Consider the following 20684-nt stretch of genomic DNA (forward strand, 5'->3'; position numbering starts at 1 on the left):
GACAGCTTCTCTCTGAACTACTGAGACACAGCAACAGGCTCCACCCCCTCACACCTGTAACCACAGAGACACAGACAGGAAGTGACTCTATAAACGTGGTTTCAAAGTCTCTCATTGACTTCTGAGAACAGAGGTGTGGACCCCGTTCACTAATCTGATGACTTCAGAATGGACAAAGACTTTAACACCAAGGACTGAGAGAACGTGGTTCCTTCCACCAAACCCAAAGGAAGTGGAGAAACACGTGTGGAACGTGATTACAGCTGATGAACTTTAACTGGATAAAGTTTAAAGAAATAAAGATCAGCGGGGGAGAGAGAGAGAGAGAGAGAGAGAGAGAGAGAGAGAGAGAGAGAGAGAGAGAGAGAGAGAGAGAGAGAGAGAGAGAGAGAGAGAGAGAGAGAGAAACAGGAAGCAGCCTGTCAAAACAAAAGTCTGTCCAAATAAGGACATAAAGGAAACATGTGGAAGTGATTGAGGAGGAAACAGGAAACCTGCTGCTGTGAGTTTTAGACAAACATTCCACTGATTTGGTTTCTGGAGAGAAGTTTCTCCAACAACACACAGACTGACGGAGCAGCAGCAACTTTACAGAGCAACGTTGTAGAGCAACGTTACAGAGCAACGTTACAGAGCAACGTTGTAGAGCAACGGTACAGAGCAACGTTACAGAGCAACGTTGTAGAGCAACGTTGTAGAGCAACGTTAAGGAGCAACGGTACAGAGCAACCATGACAGTTACTATGTGATCACGTGAGAGCAGCTGTTCACTCTGTGATTTATGAAGGTTATAAACTCTGTTTGTTCTTCTTCACCTGCTGGTAGAAACATCAGGTCCCGCCCCCTCTGTTTACTCAGCTGTCAATCATCAGACCTGGTCCGTAACCTGGTAAATAACTGAATAAACAGCTGATTGATTGATTATAAGTGTTGATCGATTGGCTCATCTCATCAGAGCAGTGAAGAAGAGTTTGGTTGTATCATCCATGAGGTCAGCTGACCCCTGAAGCTCCGCCCCCTCTGCTCAGAGCCTGGTCTCTAGTTTATTAAGGTCTCTCTCACTGAAGTTAAGCTGTTTCTACTTTTAGTCTGCAGACAGGAAGTCCCCACCCAGCAGTAAACACACACTCACACACACACACACACACACACACACACACACACACACACACACACACACACACACACACACACACACACACACACACACACTCTCTGTATGAGTAGTATTTAGCTGAATCCTGTACAATATATAAAGGTGCTTTGTCCCCGTTATATAAAACTAAATGATATGAATAATAAACTTGGTATCCCATCATGCTTTGGGGCATGCATGTCATAGTCAGTGAGTTACCGTGGTTGGTTCGGAGGAAGCTGCTGGTCTCGGCGTATCTGGACAGCTGGACCTCGTAGTCCATCTGCTGCAGGACCTGCTGATACAGCTGGACCTCAGGGTCCGACACCAGGTGGCGACCCGTCAGAACCACGGCACGACGCCGGCGGGGGGGCTGCTGGGACCAGACCTGGATCTGAGGGGGACGAAGGAAAACACCAAAGTCTACTGTTCATCATTTATCCTCCAGACAAAACTCAAAGACTGGAGGCAGAGGGAAACTGTTAGCTTAGCTTAGCATAAAGACTGGAGGCAGAGGGAAACTGTTAGCTTAGCTTAGCATAAAGACAGGAGGCAGAGGGAAACTGTTAGCCTAGGGTTCAACAACCTTTACAGAGACTCTGAGAGTCTGTTTGTTCTAAACCACAGAAGAAGAGAGTATTGCTATGTTTCTACTGGTTGTAGTTCTGCTGGTTGTAGTTCTACTGGTTGTAGTTCTGCTGGTTGTAGTTCTACTGGTTGTAGTTCTACTGGTTGTAGTTCTACTGTTTGAAGTTCTGCTGGTTGTAGTTCTGCTGGTTGTAGTTCTGCTGGTTGTAGTTCTACTGGTTGTAGTTCTACTGTTTGAAGTTCTGCTGGTTGTAGTTCTACTGGTTGTAGTTCTACTGTTTGAAGTTCTACTGTTTGAAGTTCTGCTGGTTGTAGTTCTGCTGGTTGTAGTTCTACTGGTTGTAGTTCTACTGGTTGTAGTTCTACTGTTTGAAGTTCTGCTGGTTGTAGTTCTACTGTTTGAAGTTCTGCTGGTTGTAGTTCTGCTGGTTGTAGTTCTGCTGGTTGTAGTTCTACTGGTTGTAGTTCTACTGTTTGAAGTTCTGCTGGTTGTAGTTCTACTGTTTGAAGTTCTACTGTTTGAAGTTCTGCTGGTTGTAGTTCTGCTGGTTGTAGTTCTACTGGTTGTAGTTCTACTGTTTGAAGTTCTGCTGGTTGTAGTTCTACTGGTTGTAGTTCTACTGTTGGTAGTTCTACTGTTTGAAGTTCTGCTGGTTGTAGTTCTACTGTTTGAAGTTCTGCTGGTTGTAGTTCTACTGGTTGTAGTTCTGCTGGTCGATGTCTCTACTTCCTGTCTTTGTTCAGCTCTGTGTCTCAGTGTTCTGATCTGCAGTCAGTTAACGTCCTCGCTGCTGAAAGACGTTGGCTCACTTCCTGTTTTCTGTTTGACTTCAGTCTGTTCCAGAGTTCTGGACAAACAGGACCAATAATAATCAGGCTGAAAACTCACCTCTTCAAGAAGTACTACCCTGAGCCTTCCTCGCTGCACTTATTGAATTCGTATTCGTTTACTGCACTTATCCTAGTCGTAGTAGTTTGTAGCACTTATTGCATTCGTATTAGTCTGTTGCAATTAGTGTTTTCGTAGTAATCTGCCTCTGCACTATACTTTTGCTCTGGTTTATGCTTTTAGATGCTTGTTTAAGAAAGGAGATGCACTGATGACTTCTGGTGACTAGTAGTTCTCTTGAATACCTATGTTGAACACACTTCCTGTAAGTCGCTTTGGATAAAAGCGTCTGCTAAATGACTGTAATGTAATGTAATGTAATGTAATAAATAATCAAAGAATCTCATGTTTCATCTGGACCTTCTGATATTTATCTAAACTTTATGTTTATCTTCATTCAGATTCTGACAGTAGGGGAATATTTTCACAATAAAAGTCTGACTGTAAATCTTCATTCACACATCAGCAGTATTTAATGTTGTTTTAAAAGTATCACTATTTAAATGATAAAGTATTAAAGTACACATACATACTAAGGTATTAAAGTATTAAAGTATTTAAGTACACATACATGCTGATGTACTAAAGTGGTTGTTGTAGTAGTAGTAGTACTAGTTGAAGTATTACTTTAGCTGTAGTATTTTTTACTGGAGGACGATGAAGCTGAACTTCTTGTCCACAGACAGAAACACTAACGAGGTCTCATTCCACAGACTGATGAACCGAGTCATCATCATCATCATCATCATCATCACATGACCTGAGGCTCAGATCACATGACCTGAGCCTTTACTCCTCCTGTGATGTCATGAACCAAAGATCAAAACAACACAAAGAGAACTAACTGAACAAATATTAAACAAACCGAACCCTTCATGTTTCAATCCCAGAGTCCATATTTACGTGTTAAATGTGTAGAAGTGCCCCTGAACGCCTCATTTAACTGTGAGCATTAAAACAACAGACAACAGACATTCCCTTTAACAGCTGACGTCGTTTACAACTCCAGTTTAACAACACAACCTGTGTGTGTGTGTGTGTGTGTGTGTGTGTGTGTGTGTGTGTGTGTGTGTGTGTGTGTGTGTGTGTGTGTGTGTGTGTGTGTGTGTGTGTGTGTGTGTGTGTGTGTGTCAGCTGCCAGTTCACGCTCAGTTATCTGTCAGGAGCTGATTAATGACACTAATATTTATATCAGGAACACGTCGACACTGACGGGACGCTCTGAATGGAGGCTCCTGATTGATCCCTGCAGCTGTCAATCACCCGCTGGTAAAACAACACCCTGCTGCACGGCCATTGAGCCCCTCGTAATCTAAACATAGTGGAACAATGAGCCAGAAGCTCCACTCCTTCTGGTGATCCACAGGATCCATTCAGAAATCACTCGTTTACCACATAAGATGATCAATAAGATGATCAATAAGATGATCATATCCTGGTGAAATGATTCACATAAATTGTTATCATGAATACATTCAGCAGATTATATGTATGCTGCATGTCTGATGAGATATTTAAAAGTATAGTTAAAGGTCCTGTTGGGGTCAGAGGTCAGAGGTCACTGGGTCTGTTAGAAGCTCTGACTCTATGATTAATGTGCATAATAAATAAATAAAGATCACAATGATGGATTATTATATTATTATATCTGACGGAAGGGCTGCACGGTGGTGTAGTGGTTAGCACTGTCGCCTCACAGCAAGAGGGGCCGGGGTTCAGTTCCCGGGCTGGACAACCTTCTGTGTGGAGTTTGCATGTTCTCCCCGTGTCAGCGTGGGTTCTCTCCGGGTTCTCCGGCTTCCTCCCACAGTCCAAAGACATGCAGCTTAGGTGCATTGAAGACTCTAAACTGCCCGTAGGTGTGGATGTGAGTGTGAATGGTTGTTTGTCTCTATATGTCAGCCCTGTGACAGGCTGGAGACCTGTCCAGGTGAACCCTGTCCAGGTGAACCCTGTCCAGGTGAACCCTGTCCAGGTGAACCCTGTCCAGGTGAACCCTGTCCAGGTGAACCCGTCCAGGAGAACCCTGTCCAGGTGAACCCTGTCCAGGTGAACCCTGTCCAGGTGAACCCCGTCCAGGTGAACCCTGTCTTCACCCAGTGACAGCTGGGATGGGCTCCAGCACCCTGAGACCCTTAACTGGATAAGCGGTTATGGAAGATGGATGTATATCTGACGGAGTCTGAACATATTAACTTACATTGTGATTGATATGTTCACTAGAGTCACTCTGAGGTTGTTGGTTGAATATCAGAACGTGTCTGTTTATTTACTGATCAGGTCATCTTTAATGACACACACACACATTATAATGACACACACACACACACTATACACACACACACACACGCACGCACACACACACACACACACACACTCACACTACACACACACACACACACACACACACACACACACACACACACACACAGACACACACACACACACACACACACTCTCACACACACACACACACACACACACAGACACACACACACACACACACACACACACACACACACACACACACACTCTCTCACACACACTCTCTCACACACACACACACACACACACTCTCACACACACACACACACACACACACACACACACACTGAGCAGGTAGCTCACCTGGGTCTCTCTCCGCAGAGCCTCCAGACTGGAGATCCAGCTCCCCGTCTCCTCCATCAGGACCTCCTCTGGCGGCCTCCTGCTCTGGATGTGGGCGGCGGGTCGTCGCGGTCCGGCCCGGAGCCGGTTCCGGGCCACCATCAGGGTCTGGTAGAACAGACACCCCGCCACCCCGAGCAGCAGCAGCAGCGGACCGGAGCAGAACCGGCGGCGGAGCAGCATCACTCCACATGCTGCATCTGCTCCACACGGGCTCAGGTCGGACGGGGTCGGACGGGGTCGGACGGGATCCTCCAACATGGACAGAGTTCACATAAAGGTGGATCCACAGAGTCACAAAGATCAACTGAGTTTAAAGTCCAGACAGCTTTGATCAGCGGGACCCGAACACCTGGTCCGACCGGGTCTACAGAGTTCTGTATCGGTCTCCACACTGCAGCGACACCGTCTCCTTAAAGACTCGGAGTCAAAGCGGACTCACAACGGCATGAAAACCCCAGAACGGCCAAACTAGAGAGGAGGAGCTGAGAGGAGGAGCAGAGAGGAGGAGAGAGGAGCTGAGAGGAGGAGAGAGGAGCAGAGAGGAGGAGCAGCAGAGAGGAGCTGAGAGGAGGAGAGAGGAGCTGAGAGGAGGAGAGAGGAGCAGAGAGGAGGAGAGAGGAGGAGAGAGGAGGAGAGAGGAGCTGAGAGGAGCTGAGAGGAGCTGAGAGGAGGAGAGAGGAGCTGAGAGGAGCAGAGAGGAGCTGAGAGGAGGAGAGAGGAGCTGAGAGGAGCAGAGAGGAGTTGAGAGGAGCTGAGAGGAGCTGAGAGGAGCAGAGAGGAGCAGAGAGGAGCTGAGAGGAGCAGAGAGGAGCTGAGAGGAGCAGAGAGGAGGAGAGAGAGGAGCTGAGAGGAGGAGCTGAGAGAGAGGAGAGAGGAGCTGAGAGAGGAGGAGAGAGGAGCTGAGAGGAGGAGCTGAGAGGAGCTGAGAGGAGGAGAGAGGAGTTGAGAGGAGGAGAGAGGAGCTGAGAGGAGGAGAGAGGAGCTGAGAGGAGCTGAGAGGAGGAGAGAGGAGCTGAGAGAGGAGGAGAGAGGAGCTGAGAGGAGGAGAGAGGAGCTGAGAGGAGGAGAGAGAGGAGCTGAGAGGAGCTGAGAGGGAGGAGCTGAGAGGGAGCTGAGGGAGCTGAGAGGAGGAGAGAGGAGCTGAGAGGAGGAGAGAGGAGCAGAGAGGAGGAGAGAGGAGCAGAGAGGAGCTGAGAGGAGGAGAGAGGAGCTGAGAGGAGCAGAGAGGAGCTGAGAGGAGCTGAGAGGAGCTGAGAGGAGGAGAGAGGAGCTGAGGGGAGCTGAGAGGAGGAGAGAGGAGCTGAGAGGAGGAGGGGAGCTGAGAGGGAGAGAGGAGGAGGGAGCTGAGAGGAGCTGAGAGGAGCAGAGAGGAGCTGAGGAGCTGAGGGAGCTGAGAGGAGGAGAGAGGAGCTGAGAGGAGCTGAGAGGAGCAGAGAGGAGCAGAGAGGAGCAGAGAGGAGCAGAGAGGAGCAGAGAGGAGGAGAGAGGAGCTGAGAGGGGAGAGAGAGGAGCAGAGAGGAGCTGAGAGGAGGAGAGAGGAGCTGAGAGGAGCAGAGAGGAGCAGAGAGGAGTTGAGAGGAGCAGAGAGGAGCAGAGAGGAGCAGAGAGGAGCAGAGAGGAGAGAGAGAGGAGGAGAGAGGAGCAGAGAGGAGCAGAGAGGAGTTGAGAGGAGCTGAGAGGAGCAGAGGGGAGCAGAGAGGAGCAGAGGGGAGCAGAGAGGAGCTGAGAGGAGCAGAGAGGAGCAGAGAGGAGCAGAGAGGAGGAGAGGGAGCAGAGAGGAGCTGAGAGGAGCAGAGGGGAGGAGAGAGGAGCAGAGGGGAGCAGAGAGGAGCGCGTGCGGTTTGGTTCAGAGGAGAGAAGTTAAAAACAAGCAGAGACCATCTGGTTCAGATTAGACCAGCAGGAGGAACACAGAGGACTCAGACCGGATCAACCTGGACCCGGACTCCTCTTCTTCTCTCTTGTCTTCACGGGACCAGGTCCACTTCTCTTCAGGTCTTCAGTCTGGACAGAACAGAGCCCCCCCTCCTGCTAAACACTCTGAAGGCTGAGTTATTTCTGGAACACACACACACACACACACACACACACACACACACACACACACACACACACACACACACACACACACACACACACACACACACACACACACACACACACACACACACACTCAGCTGTAAACTACTACTTAGTGGTGAAGGAAGTCGGCTCCTCATTTTTTACAGCAGTAAAATACTTCAGAGTAAAATACTTCTTTTTTTAGTAGAAATACTCAATAGAAGTAAAAGAACTACAGAAAAATAAAGAACTCTAATCATCATGTGTTCATATTTTAATGTTGCATTAATAATCGTTGTAATACCTCAGCACTGCAGGGATCAATACAGTTATGTATATTACATATATATGAACAGATAGAAACTCACTTATATATTGATTAGTAACCTGATCGGTCAGATAGTAGTACTGTGATATTTACTACTTCTACTACATTTGAGCTCTAGTTGAAGTAAAAGTTGCACAACATGGAAATACTGAAGTACAAGTACCTCAACACTGTCCTTAAGTACAGAAGTTGAACAGATGTTACATTCTACTACTACTACTACTACTAGAGGAGTACTAGTCAGTAGTATTACTGTGTTTCTTGTGTTTGAAGTTGAATCACATGAACTGGTTCAATGTTTTACTTCATATTATTTTATTGTTCTTCACTAAAAGCATTATGCTGATGAATACCAAAAAATTCAGTGTTTTAATTTGTTTCCCCCTCTGTGTTCATGATCACGCGTGACTGTAATAGTGTTAAATCAGGTGTGCTGCCCCTTTAAGTCTGGTGAACCGCCCCTTTAAAACAGGTGTGCTGAACCTTTAAATCAGGTGAACCTCCCCTTTAAATCAGGTGTGCTGCCCCTTTAAATCAGGTGAACCTCCCCTTTAAATCAGGTGAACCTCCCCTTTAAATCAGGTGTGCTGCCCCCTTAAATCAGGTGAACCTCCCCTTTAAATCAGGTGAACCTCCCCTTTAAATCAGGTGAACCTCCCCTTTAAATCAGGTGTGCTGCCCCTTTAAATCTGGTGAACCTCCCCTTTAAATTAGGTGAACCGAACCTTTAAATCAGGGGAACCTTACCTTTAAATCAGGTGAACCTCCCCTTTAAATCAGGTGTGCTGCCCCTTTAAATCAGGTGACCCTCCCCTTTAAATTAGGTGAACTGCCCCTTTAAATTAGGTGAACTGTACCTTTAAATCAGGTGAACCGCCCCTTTAAATTAGGTGAACTGAACCTTTAAATCAGAACCTTTAGGTGAACTGAACCTTTAAATTGGGTGAACTAAACCTTTAAATCAGGTGAACCGAACCTTTAAATCAGGTGAACCGAACCTTTAAATCAGGTGAACTGTACCTTTAAATCAGGTGAACCTCCCCTTTAAATCAGGTGAACCGGCCCTTTAAATTAGGTGAACCTCCCCTTTAAATCAGGTGACCCTCCCCTTTAAATCAGGTGTGCTGCCCCTTTAAATCTGGGGAACCTTACCTTTAAATCAGGTGAACCGCCCCTTTAAATTAGGGTAACCGAAACTTTAAATTAGGTGAACCTCCCCTTTAATTCAGGTGAACTGTGCCTTTAAATAATAATAATAATAATAATTAAGCCTTTATTAGTCCCACAATGGGGAAATTATTTCTCTGCATTTAACCCATCCCGGAGGAGCAGTGGGCTGCAATGAAGCGCCCGGGGAGCAACTGGGGGTTAGGTGTCTTGCTCAAGGACACCTCGGCATGTTGCCGGTAGAGGGGTTCGAACCACCAACCTTGTGGTTACGGGACAAGCGCTCTACCTCATGTGCCACAGCCGCCCCTAAATCAGGGGAACCTTACCTTTAAATTAGGTGAACCTCCCCTTTAAATCAGGTGAACTGTACCTTTAAATCAGGGGAACCTTACCTTTAAATCAGGGGAACCTAACCTTTAAATCAGGGGAACCGAATCTTTAAATTAGGTGAACCTCCCCTTTAAATCAGGTGAACTGAACCTTTAATTCAGGTGAACCGCCCCTTTAAATTAGGTGAACTGAACCTTTAAATTAGGTGAACCTCCCCTTTAAATCAGATGAACTGTGCCTTTAAATCAGGGGAACCTTACCTTTAAATCAGGTGAACCGAACCTTTAAATCAGGTGAACTGAACCTTTAATTCAGGTTAACCGCCCCTTTAAATCAGGTGAACTGTACCTTTAAATCAGGTGAACCGAACGTTTAAATCAGGTGAACTGAACCCAGGTTAACCGCCCCTTTAAATCAGGTGAACTGTACCTTTAAATCAGGTGAACCGAACGTTTAAATCAGGTGAACCTCCCCTTTAAATCAGGTGAACTGTACCTTTAAATCAGGGGAACCTTTTAAATCAGGGGAACTGTACCTTTAAATCAGGGGAACCTTACCTTTAAATCACGGCAACCAAACCTTTAAATCAGGTGAACCTCCCCTTTAAATCAGGTGTGTACCTTCAAATCAGGGGAACCCCTTTAAATCAGGTGAACCGGCCCTTTAAATCAGGTGAACTGTACCTTTAAATCAGGGGAAACCTAACCTTTAAATCAGGTGAACCGCCCCTTTAAGAGCCTACATGTGAAAACTCATTTGATGATTTTATATAGTAAAGATCAGAGGTCCTGTTATCAGAGTGGCGCCCCCTGGTGGCCTCAGGCTTTAATCACAGGACTATTTTACTTTACTAAAAGTAAAAAGAGGTTCTTAATGTCTGAAGAAACATTGAGTAAAACCTGAAATCTCTTTAAATCTTAAATAGTTCATTAGTTATAAAACACTGAAAGTCAAAGTAAAAGTACAACTTTATAAACTCCACTGTGTTCAAACGTTAAATCAGTGACCTGACGTTACTCTAAGCTCTTCATCGGGGAGTCTTTGTCAATAAAGTTTCAGATCTGAGGATGTGGAAATGAAAAACAGTCAAACTAAAGTCAACAGATACAAAACATCTGGATCATTTTATTGGACCTTTTTCTGTTAGACATCTGGGACACAGACAGACAGACAGACAGTCTTTAAGAGGTCAGAGGAGACTTGTTTCATCTCATCAGGTTCAACCAGGCTTCTGTAGTTGTAGTTTTATAACAAAGGAAGAAAAGCTCCCGCTCTGAGATCAATCAGTTATGAAGTCTGAGTTATTGTTCTGAGTCAGAATTTCAAAGTTAGAAAAATGTAATCGAGTCAAAATTCATCCTCAACTTTTTCTACATGAAGTCAGAGTTTAGTCTGAACATTTAATAAACTCAGGATTCTCACATTAGGCCAGACTTAAGTGTGAACATCTTAAAAAGAAGTCAGGATTCATAAAGTCAGAATTATTTAAATCAGAGTTGAGGAAAGAAAAGTCTGAATTCTGATTATTTAGGTGAAATGTAATATTTATGACCGTCTTCAGGATTAGTCTCATCAGTGGCGATGATCTTCTGCTCTCAGCAGGGAAAGGTTGACCTCTGACCTCTGGACAGGTGAGCTCAGAGTGTGAGGTCCGCTCAGATTGAAATATGGAATACGAACTAATGATCAGACTTCTTCAGTCCAGATATGGATGGTTTAGTCAATGAGCCTCAGTCAGGAGACCAGGACCCAGGTTTATGTTAAAGATCGAAATGTAATGAATCCATAGAAAGTTTGTTCTTTAATCATCTGATCAGATATTAAGAAGATTGAAACGAACCAGAGATCAATATCAGAACATAAACATTCAGGCTCCACAGACTTCAGAAAGACAGAATGAAGAACTCCTGTTTGAAACATTAATATAAAAGCATCGGTGAATCTCGGTACGAATGACTTCTGTTGGCAATGAGTGTTTGTGAGCAGCCTGTTGACCTCTGACCTCAGTGTTTCATGAGGTTAAAATCCAACATGGCGGACAGGAAGTGGTCTATTTGTGGCGGCTGCCTCTCCTCTTCATGGCGACCGTACACTGAGGACAGAACCACTTCCCCTTAGGGGCCTCCGTCAGACCAACACAGCCGTAGTGGAACCACTCGATGGGGCACTGAGGGGGTCAATATAATATATATATGAATATGATCATAAACATACTCTATGACATGAATATGATCAATAAACATACTCTATGACATGAATATGATCAATAAACATACTCTATGACATGAATATGATCAATAAACATACTCTATGACATGAATATGATCAATAAACATACTCTATGACATGAATATGATCAATAAACAAAGTCTATGACATGAATATGATCAATAAACAAAGTCTATGACATGAATATGATCAATAAACATACTCTGACATGAATATGATCAATAAACATACTCTGACATGAATATGATCAATAAACATACTCTATGTCATGAATATGATCAATAAACATACTCTATGTCATGAATATGATCAATAAACATACTCTGACATGAATATGATCAATAAACATACTCTATGACATGAATATGATCAATAAACATACTCTATGTCATGAATATGATCAATAAACATACTCTATGTCATGAATATGATCAATAAACATACTCTATGTCATGAATATGATCAATAAACAAAGTCAGGATACTTACATCTGTGTTATCACAGCCCACCATTTCTCCATAAGACACCTGGAACAAAGCCAAACATTTCATTGTGTTACCATGGAAACGGATCAAATAGATAAAAGTGACATCATCAACCCGCGTCACCGGGACTCGTACCTGGTTACAGATGCAGTATCTGGGCTCGTTGGGGTCGTAGGTCCAGTCCACCTGGCTGTTGGCCTCAGCCTCAGGCAGCGCCGAGGCCTGCTGGGAAAGCTCCTGAGCCAGTGCTGACGATGAGGAGCATGACGACAGAGAGGAAGAGGAGGACGATGAAGAGGACTGATGGTTGGAAGACTTGATGCTGCTTCTGGAAAACAAGATGTGAGGAATGTTTTTAATCACCAGCTGGTTTGTGACAGGTCTCAGACAGAGAGGGACTTCTGTCATACATGTTCACATTCATTAGGACTGTCAGGTTGGTAAATATGTTGGAGATGTACACGTTACGGTGTAAACTACTAATCATCAGTCACAGAAGACCATAGAGTGTTACAGCAGGTACAAACTAGAGGACTTTACAACATAACTCGCTGCCTTACTTGGACTTGCGTCCTCTGGAGTCGGAGGCCGTGGTGGGGGTGAGGGTCTGGGTGAGGGTGGAGGCCAGAGCGGAGGAGGAGTATCCGGTGTTTTCCCGGGACAACGTGAACTCTCTGCCCAGCTGGAAGTCGTTGTTCTTGATGGCTTCATAGCTGGCTTTGAGACTGGACGTCCTCCTGCCCTCCTTCATCTGAACAGCAGCAGAACAACAGTCAGCTTCTTTTTACCCAACTAGCCACAAAAAACTCAAATATTCACTTCATGTTGATAGAAAGTCCTCCGAGGACAGTTAACCTCTGAACCCAAAGAACCTCTGGAGGGAAAAGCATGTTTTCTTTAAACTATCCCCAAAACTACACAGTTCATCACAGACAGAAGCTGGAAGAAAAGACATTAGCACAGATTTTCATCTTTACGACGGTCCTTGAACACATCGTGTGATAAACGCTTCAGTCAGAAAAAGCAGCTAAAACAAACCTTCAAACATGATATTTTATCTAAAACATTTAATTCTACGCGTTTCATTTAAAATATCTCCCTAAATGTAACGTTTCCTTGAACCAGATTCTTTAAAAACAGTCAATTCTGAGCTCCTCAAAGCAACTATGAAGCCATGATGGATTCATCTGAGACCAACAGTCATGAGACAAACATCTGTAAAACTGGGGCTGAACTTCAGGAAGTTAACACAGAGAGGAGGAGGAGGGAGGAGGAGGAGAGGAGAGAGAGGAGGGAGAGAAGGAGAGGTTGTAAAAATATAAATATTTTAACACACACAGACAAAGAGCCTCCATTTATTTTTGTAACACTTAAAGATTTGAGATATAGATTCTAGTGTTTTCAAACTTTTCTAAAATAAATTAAAGAAATTTAACTTAAGGTGTGTGTGTGTGTGTGTGTGTGTGTGTGTGTGTGTGTGTGCGGTCTCCTGACCTGAGCCGTGGCCTGGACAGCCTGAGCAGCAGCCATGGTGATGGCCCCGGCTCCGGCCCCGGGCCCCGCCGGCAGAGAGCTCAGGTTGTAGGAGGCCAGAGGCTGAGAGGAGTTCACGCTGTACACGTTGTTGGTGGACGAGGACGTGCTGTTGGTACGGCAACCTGCAGGGGACAGAACGCAGTCAGAACACAGACACACACACACACACACACACAGACACAGACACACACACACACACACACACACACACACACACACACACACAGAGACACAGACACACACAGACACACACACAGACAGACACACACACACAGACACACACACAGACACAGACACAGACACAGACACACACACACACACACACACACACACAGAGACACACACACACACACACACACACACACACACACAGAGACACAGACACACACAGACACACACACAGACACACACACACACACACACAGACACAGACACACACAGAGACACACACACACACACACACAGACAGACACAGACACACACACACAGACACAGTCTCTCTGAGGAGGACAGGTGAGTGGTACCTGGCGTGTTCTCCTTGGAGGCGTCTGATGTTAAGGTGGACAGCAGAGCTTCAGACTTGAACTTCTTCTCTGGAACGTGTTCGGTGGTGTGGTGAGCCGGAGCGCTGTACTTCCTCTCTGATTCAACACAAACACATCACAAACACCTTGAACCTCACTGATGACCTCACTGATGACCTCACTGATGACGGAGCAGTGTTTAAAGAGGACCGGTCCATCTGTAATAAAGAACACACATCACAGTACTCACTCTCTGTGGCGGTGTGAGAGTGGACGTGATGGTTGTTGACCGGCTGAGACGGACTGTCCATCTCTAAAGACCCTGAGGAGGAGGAGGAGGAGGAGGAGGAGGAGATTTAAATCACTGGCATTCGTCAACACAGATAAACACATAAACAGACTCCATCACATTAAACCTGCTCAGGTGACTCACGTCTCTCCAGGATCTCCGTGATGCCGGCGTTGTCGGCCTCCAGCTCCATCTTGAACTTGGCCAGTTCCTGGTCCAGTTTACGCAGGTGACGGTCCACCTGGAGAATAAGACATCAAATAAAGACAGAATACAGAGCAGCAGGAGGAGTCGGCTCAGGAGGCCTCCTGGTCTAACCTGAAGACTACCATCATCTGCTCTTCTTCACACTTTGTTGTTGTAAACATAACTGCTGCTGCTCTAGAACCAATATTTAGATATCATTTAAATATAAATGAATTCAGATTTTGTCGTTGAGCTAAAAAGAATCAATAAGAATATGAGTGGATGAACTCTTAAGGATCCTGGTCTCTATTAATGAAAGAATAAAAACAAACGATTTACAGAGAAAACCGTGAAATAAACATAAACCACTGAACCCTTTGAGACGGTCAACATCTGTAAACCTTCTTATATGAATGTTTAATCATTATTAATGGTAATATTGACGTCATGATGATCATCATGGAGAGAAGTCGTGGACTGACATCTGGTGGACGATCACGTGAACAACGAGCAAACACTGAAAACACTCAACATGTGAAATATCTTCTCTCATATATGTATATATACATATATATATGTATGCATGTATAAATATATATTGATATATACATACACATATATATTTATACATAAATAAACATCGTCGGCTCCTCCACCTTCACTCACCAGATCATAGATCTGATTGGCCAGCTGGACTTTCTCGTCTGCGTCTTCCAAAGCTTTGTAATAATCCTGTAACACAGTGATCAATAAATCAATAAATCAATAACCCCATCAACAGAGACAACCGTCTTCATCCATCTGGTGTGTGACTCATGAACACGTTATGAACACGTTTGCATGAACACGTTTACATGAACACGTTATGAACACGTTTGCATGAACAGTAGCTTCCTGACCTTCTTAATGACCTCCATCTGCTCCTCTCTCCACTCGGGTTTATTCTTCTTGGCGTTGACGAAGAACTCGATCACCTTCTGCTCCAGCTGATCCGTGGCGTCTGAGGAGAAACACGGTATGAACACATGAAGAGAGTGTGAACACATGACATATGAACACATGACGTATGAAGACAGTATGAACACGTGAAGAGTGTGAACACATGACGTAGGAACACATGAAGAGAGTGTGAACACATGACGTATGAACACATGAAGAGAGTGTGAACACATGACGTATGAACACATGAAGAGAGTGTGAACACATGACGTATGAACACATGAAGAGAGTGTGAACACATGACGTATGAACACATGACGTATGAAGACAGTATGAACACATGAGAGCGTGAACACATGACGTGTGAACACATGACGTGTGAACACAGACAGGTTCTATACTGTGACTCCTGAACACGTTGTTTTCATGTTTAATGAACTCTAACGTCATAAATATATTTAACTCGTCTGTAAATAAAGAGGGTCAAACGTCTCTTTACTGAACATCTTCCCTCTGGATCAATGATGTGTGTGTTATTGATCAATGATTTATGTGTGTTATTGATCAATGATTTATGTGTGTTATTGATCAATGATTTATGTGTGTTATTGATCAATGATTTACTCTCTACATCGGGACAGTCTCCTGAACGTTAACGTCACTAAACTGCTTCAATAGTTTATCGGCCACATTAAAGACGCTACTCATGTTTTCATCATGTTTATTAGGGTCGTGATCAGTGGATCAGGTGATCAGGGGATCAGGTGATCCGTTATTAAGAATAACGGGACGAACAGGTGGTCCAGTCAACAAACGCTCCCGTGCTAACCACCTCCAGTCTGTTAGCTCCTCTGCTAACATGTTAGCATGCTAACATGCTAGTTACAGTCTGGAACCACTTCCGGCCTGTTAGCTCCTCTGCTAGCATGTTAGCATGCTAACATGCTAGCTACAGTCTGGAACCACTTCCAGTCTGTTAGCTCCTCTGCTAGCATGCTAGCTACAGTCTGGAACCACTTCCGGCATGTTAGCTCATCTGCTAGCATGTTAGCATGCTAAAATGCTAGCTACAGTCTGGAACCACTTCCGGCCTGTTAGCTCCTCTGCTAACATGTTAGCATGCTAGCTACAGTCTGGAACCACTTCCGGTCTGTTAGCTCCTCTGCTAGCATGCTAACATGTTAGCATGTCTGTTAGCTCCTCTGCTTCCGGTCTGTTAGCTCATCTGCTAGCATGCTAACGTGTTAGCACGCTAACAAGGTAGCTAGCATGCTAACATGTTAGCATGTCTGTTAGCTCCTCTGCTTCCGGTCTGTTAGCTCATCTGCTAGCATGCTAACATGTTAGCACGCTAACAAGGTAGCTAGCATGCTAACATGTTAGCATGCTAGCTATAGTCTGGAACCACTTCCGGTCTGTTAGCTCCTCTGCTAACATGTTAGCATGCTAACAAGGTAGCTAGCATGCTAACATGTTAGCTACAGTCTGGAACCACTTCCGGTCTGTTAGCATGCTAACATGTTAGCATGCTACAGTCTGGAACCACTTCCGGTCTGTTAGCATGCTACAGTCTGGAACCACTTCCGGTCTGTTAGCATGCTAGCTGCGGTACAGGCTGTAGCGGGCCCCCGGGCTCCGTTAGCCGAGGCCCCGGCCCTCCCTGGCGGCCCCCGGCCCTCCCTGGCGGTGGTGCGGCGGTCCACGGCCCCAGCGGTCCGTATGAGGTGCGGGTACGTACTCTGAACCTGCAGGTCCATCTCCCGCATCTCGGTGAAGCGGTCCCGCAGGTCCATGGGCAGCTGCTCGATCACTGCGGGGAGAGAGGCGTTAGCTGCTGAGCGGACAGAACACCGCGGTACCTGCACGGCCGTACTCACTCTCCAGGTAGTCCTCCAGGTACAGCATCGCGGCGGATCGCGGGGTTCGTCGTTCGGCGGAACGGTTCTTCTTCCAATATGGCGCCGCAGCCTGCTCCGGGAAAACAGAGGATGACGTCAGCGCCCGTGACGCACGCGGCTGCCGTCTTCTGATTGGTTGAAACCAACGCGTTCGTTAAAGTGATTCTCAGAACAGATGCCTTCTGGGAGTTGTAGTCAGATACATGTTCAGCTCATTTCTTTAATAAAAAAGATCCTAAAAACAATCCCCTGAATGTTTGTTTATTTTATTATTATGTCAGGATCGAACAATAATATGATCATATGTTTGATGACATTTATGATGATTATCTTCACTATTCCCCTGGATCTGTGTCTGCACCATGTTTATAGATTCTATTACAAATCAAGTAACCTTTGTGCTGTATCGTAGTGTTGTATATGTTTTAATGTTGTGTGTGTGTGTATATATATATATATATATATATATATATATATATATATATATATATGTATACCCATGTGTGTGTTTAAAGCACAGTAGTGGAGGGGCAACAAAACATTTCACTGCACAATGAAGACAAATAAAATAACCTGAAACTTGGACTTTGGTCAAATCTACATTTAAAAAATCAAATTTGCAAAGAAAAGGGACATTTGAAATTCAACGATTTATGTAACATGTGTAGTGAAATACCACAAGATGGGCTCCTTAGGTTGTGTGCTGATAACAATTATATATAACAAATAAAAAAATATTAGATATATTAATATTAATATAAAGATATTATTCTGGGAAATAGTTGTTAAAATCCACACAGAAATTTTGTCAGAACTAAAATTCTCCAGTTCTTGTTTTTTTTAGCATTATTCTCATATGTACATTTAAATAATAATATTATATATACATTGTTCGAGATGAACTCTATTTTTTGACTCACTAAACATTTAATACCAACGATTAATCAGTTTGCATAGTTGTCAGATCAATTAGTTGTAAAGAAGTTTTATGGCGAGAACAGATCTTAATCTCAGAACATGTGATGAAACATCCGCTGTGAAAAACCCTGCAGCTCTTTATTGACTATTTTAGAAATATGTTCGATCAAAAGATTATTTTATTCAACTGGAATAACAAAAACACTGTCTGCTGCACAGACATGAATTAACTTGTGTTATAATTAAATAATTAATATTAAAGTAAACAACGTAGTCAGGATATTATTTTATTCAGTCTGACATTTAAACCAGACTTTCTTTTAGAAATGTTAGATGTTTCCCACAGAAATCTGCTGAAGCTGCTTCTTTCCTCTGGATCTCTGAGCAGAAAAGTCATTAATAAAATAAAACACACACTTATGTACTAAAGTATGTGTACATAAAGACTATATCTATCATGTAGTTTAAGTCCATACTTATGTACTAAAGTACGTGAAAATAAAGACTATATATGTATTCATGTCCTATTTATTCACATTACTGACTTTGCTTCTTCCCCAGAGTCCTTGTGCTTTCTCACCTCGCAGGTTTCCATGAGTCGGGGTTATATCTGGACTGTCATCGTGCCACCTGCTGTGGCCCTGCTGACACCCACTGCTACTACCACTATCATTATTATTATTATTATTAATCACATTACTAATATTATTACCTGTACCATTACACTTACTGACTTTGCTTCCACCCTGAAGCCCTTTTTGCTTTCTCGCCTCGCAGGTTTCCTCAAATCGTCGTGGTCCCTGGACCGTGGTCGTGTCTCCTGCTGTGACCCGGCTGACACCCACTGCTACTACTATTATTATTGGTCACATTACTAATACTATTCCCTATATCATTATTTTAAGTAGTAGTCTTCATCTTCTCCTTGGTTACTCTGCTTACTACTGTGATTATATGAATCATTTATGTCATATACATTGAATGTGTTGTCCATCCTGGGAGAAGGATCTAAGGACAGAGGACTATAGTATGTGTACATAAATACTATATCATGTAGTTGAAGTACATTCTTATGTTCTAAACTTTAGAACATAAGAATGTACTTCAACTACATGATATAGTATTTATGTGCACATACTTTATAATCTATAGCATGTGTATCTATCATGTCGCACACATTAGAGCCTGTATCTGTGGTGCAGGGTGTCTTTGAACGCATCTCGTCCTCTCCACCAGCAGAGGCCTCCGTGTCTCCGGTTGGCCTGCTGACCCCGCGGCTCTGCGGCTGGAGGCGGACACATTCCTCTGACCTCCCCCGGGACTGCTGGGGGGGGGCAGGCCTTTAATTAGAGAGACGGGACAGCACCGCCCCCCAGGACGGGACAGCACCGCCCCCCAGGACGGGACAGCACCGCCCCCCAGGACGGGACAGCACCGCCCCCCAGCAGCCCCCCCAGGACGGCAGCACCGCCCCCCCGGGACAGCACCGCCCCCCCAGGACGGGACAGCACCGCCTGCTCCTGTCCTCATGTCGGCAGCGGGACGGTGACGCGTAAGAGTCGGACTCTCTGCCGGCTGTTTCCCAGCTGCTCCTGTTGTTCTGCCTGAAGGTTCTGATCACTGCTGGAGGTTCTGAAGGTTCTGATCACTGCTGAAGGTTCTGATCACTGCTGAAGGTTCTGATCACTGCTGAAGGTTCTGGAGGTTCTGATCACTGCTGGAGGTTCTGATCACTGCTGGAGGTTCTGATCACTGCTGAAGGTTCTGATCACTCCTGAAGGTCTGGATCACTGCTGAAGGTTCTGATCACTGCTGAAGGTTCTGATCACTCCTGAAGGTTCTGATCACTGCTGGAGGTTCTGATCACTGCCTGAAGGTTCTGATCACTGCTGAAGGTTCTGATCACTCCTGAAGGTTCTGATCACTCCTGGAGGTTCTGATCACTGCTGGAGGTTCTGATCACTCCTGGAGGTTCTGATCACTCCTGAAGGAGCTTTGGAGCTGATAGGTGTGAAACGTCGCCGCTCACTCCATCCTGCGGAGGGGAAGTAAGAAGCCACCTGTTGTGGAGGTTCCTGGAGCTCCTCACGGAGAAACCCGAGCTGAGCCGAGAGAGAGAGAGAGAGAGAGAGAGAGAGAGAGAGAGAGAGAGAGAGAGAGAGAGAGAGAGGCGTGAGAGAGACAGAGAGAGGAGAGAGAGAGACAGAGAGAGAGAGAGAGAGAGAGAGACAGAGAGAGAGAGAGAGAGAGACAGAGAGAGAGACAGAGAGAGAGAGAGAGAGAGAGACAGAGAGAGAGACCTCCTCCTCCTCCTCCCCCTCCTCCTCCTCCTCCTCCCCTCCTCCTCCTCCTCCTCCGCTGCTCCACGGAGCCCTCCTCCTCTCCTCCTCCTCCTCCTCCTCCTCCTCCTCCTCCTCCTCCTCCTCCTCCTCCTCCTCCTCCTCCTCCTCCTCCTCCTCCTCCTCTCCTCCTCCTCCTCCTCCTCCTCCTCCTCCTCCTCCTCCTCTCC

The 20684-nt window shown here is 45.2% G+C and overlaps 2 protein-coding genes across 2 annotated transcripts in view; both read right to left on the reverse strand.

The window, feature by feature from the left end:
* cped1 (cadherin-like and PC-esterase domain containing 1) overlaps positions 1 to 5698 on the reverse strand; it is a 20728-nt gene extending 15030 nt beyond the window's left edge. Inside the window, exons 1-3 of the mRNA XM_054624984.1 lie at positions 5241 to 5698; positions 1355 to 1529; positions 1 to 54 (exon numbers count right to left, since the gene is read on the reverse strand). The exon at positions 1 to 54 is cut by the window's left edge and continues 41 nt beyond it. Coding sequence (XP_054480959.1) covers positions 1 to 54; positions 1355 to 1529; positions 5241 to 5540 — 529 coding nt within the window. The 5' untranslated portion in view covers positions 5541 to 5698. The remainder of the gene's footprint in view (positions 55 to 1354; positions 1530 to 5240) is intronic.
* Positions 5699 to 10268: 4570 nt separating this feature from the next.
* Positions 10269 to 17459, reverse strand: ing3 (inhibitor of growth family, member 3). Its single transcript, XM_054624421.1, has 12 exons — positions 17237 to 17459; positions 17098 to 17169; positions 15320 to 15420; positions 15087 to 15152; positions 14379 to 14475; positions 14196 to 14267; positions 13946 to 14062; positions 13380 to 13543; positions 12446 to 12636; positions 12021 to 12213; positions 11889 to 11927; positions 10269 to 11338 (listed from the first exon to the last, which is right to left on the reverse strand). Exons 1-12 carry the CDS (start codon positions 17262 to 17264, stop codon positions 11222 to 11224), a joined length of 1257 nt encoding a protein of 418 aa, XP_054480396.1. The 5' UTR covers positions 17265 to 17459; the 3' UTR covers positions 10269 to 11221.
* Between the last annotated feature and the right edge of the window lie 3225 nt (positions 17460 to 20684).

Source organism: Anoplopoma fimbria, chromosome 23 (genome assembly GCF_027596085.1).
Source record: "Anoplopoma fimbria isolate UVic2021 breed Golden Eagle Sablefish chromosome 23, Afim_UVic_2022, whole genome shotgun sequence".
Classification (NCBI taxonomy): Eukaryota; Metazoa; Chordata; class Actinopteri; order Perciformes; family Anoplopomatidae; genus Anoplopoma; species Anoplopoma fimbria.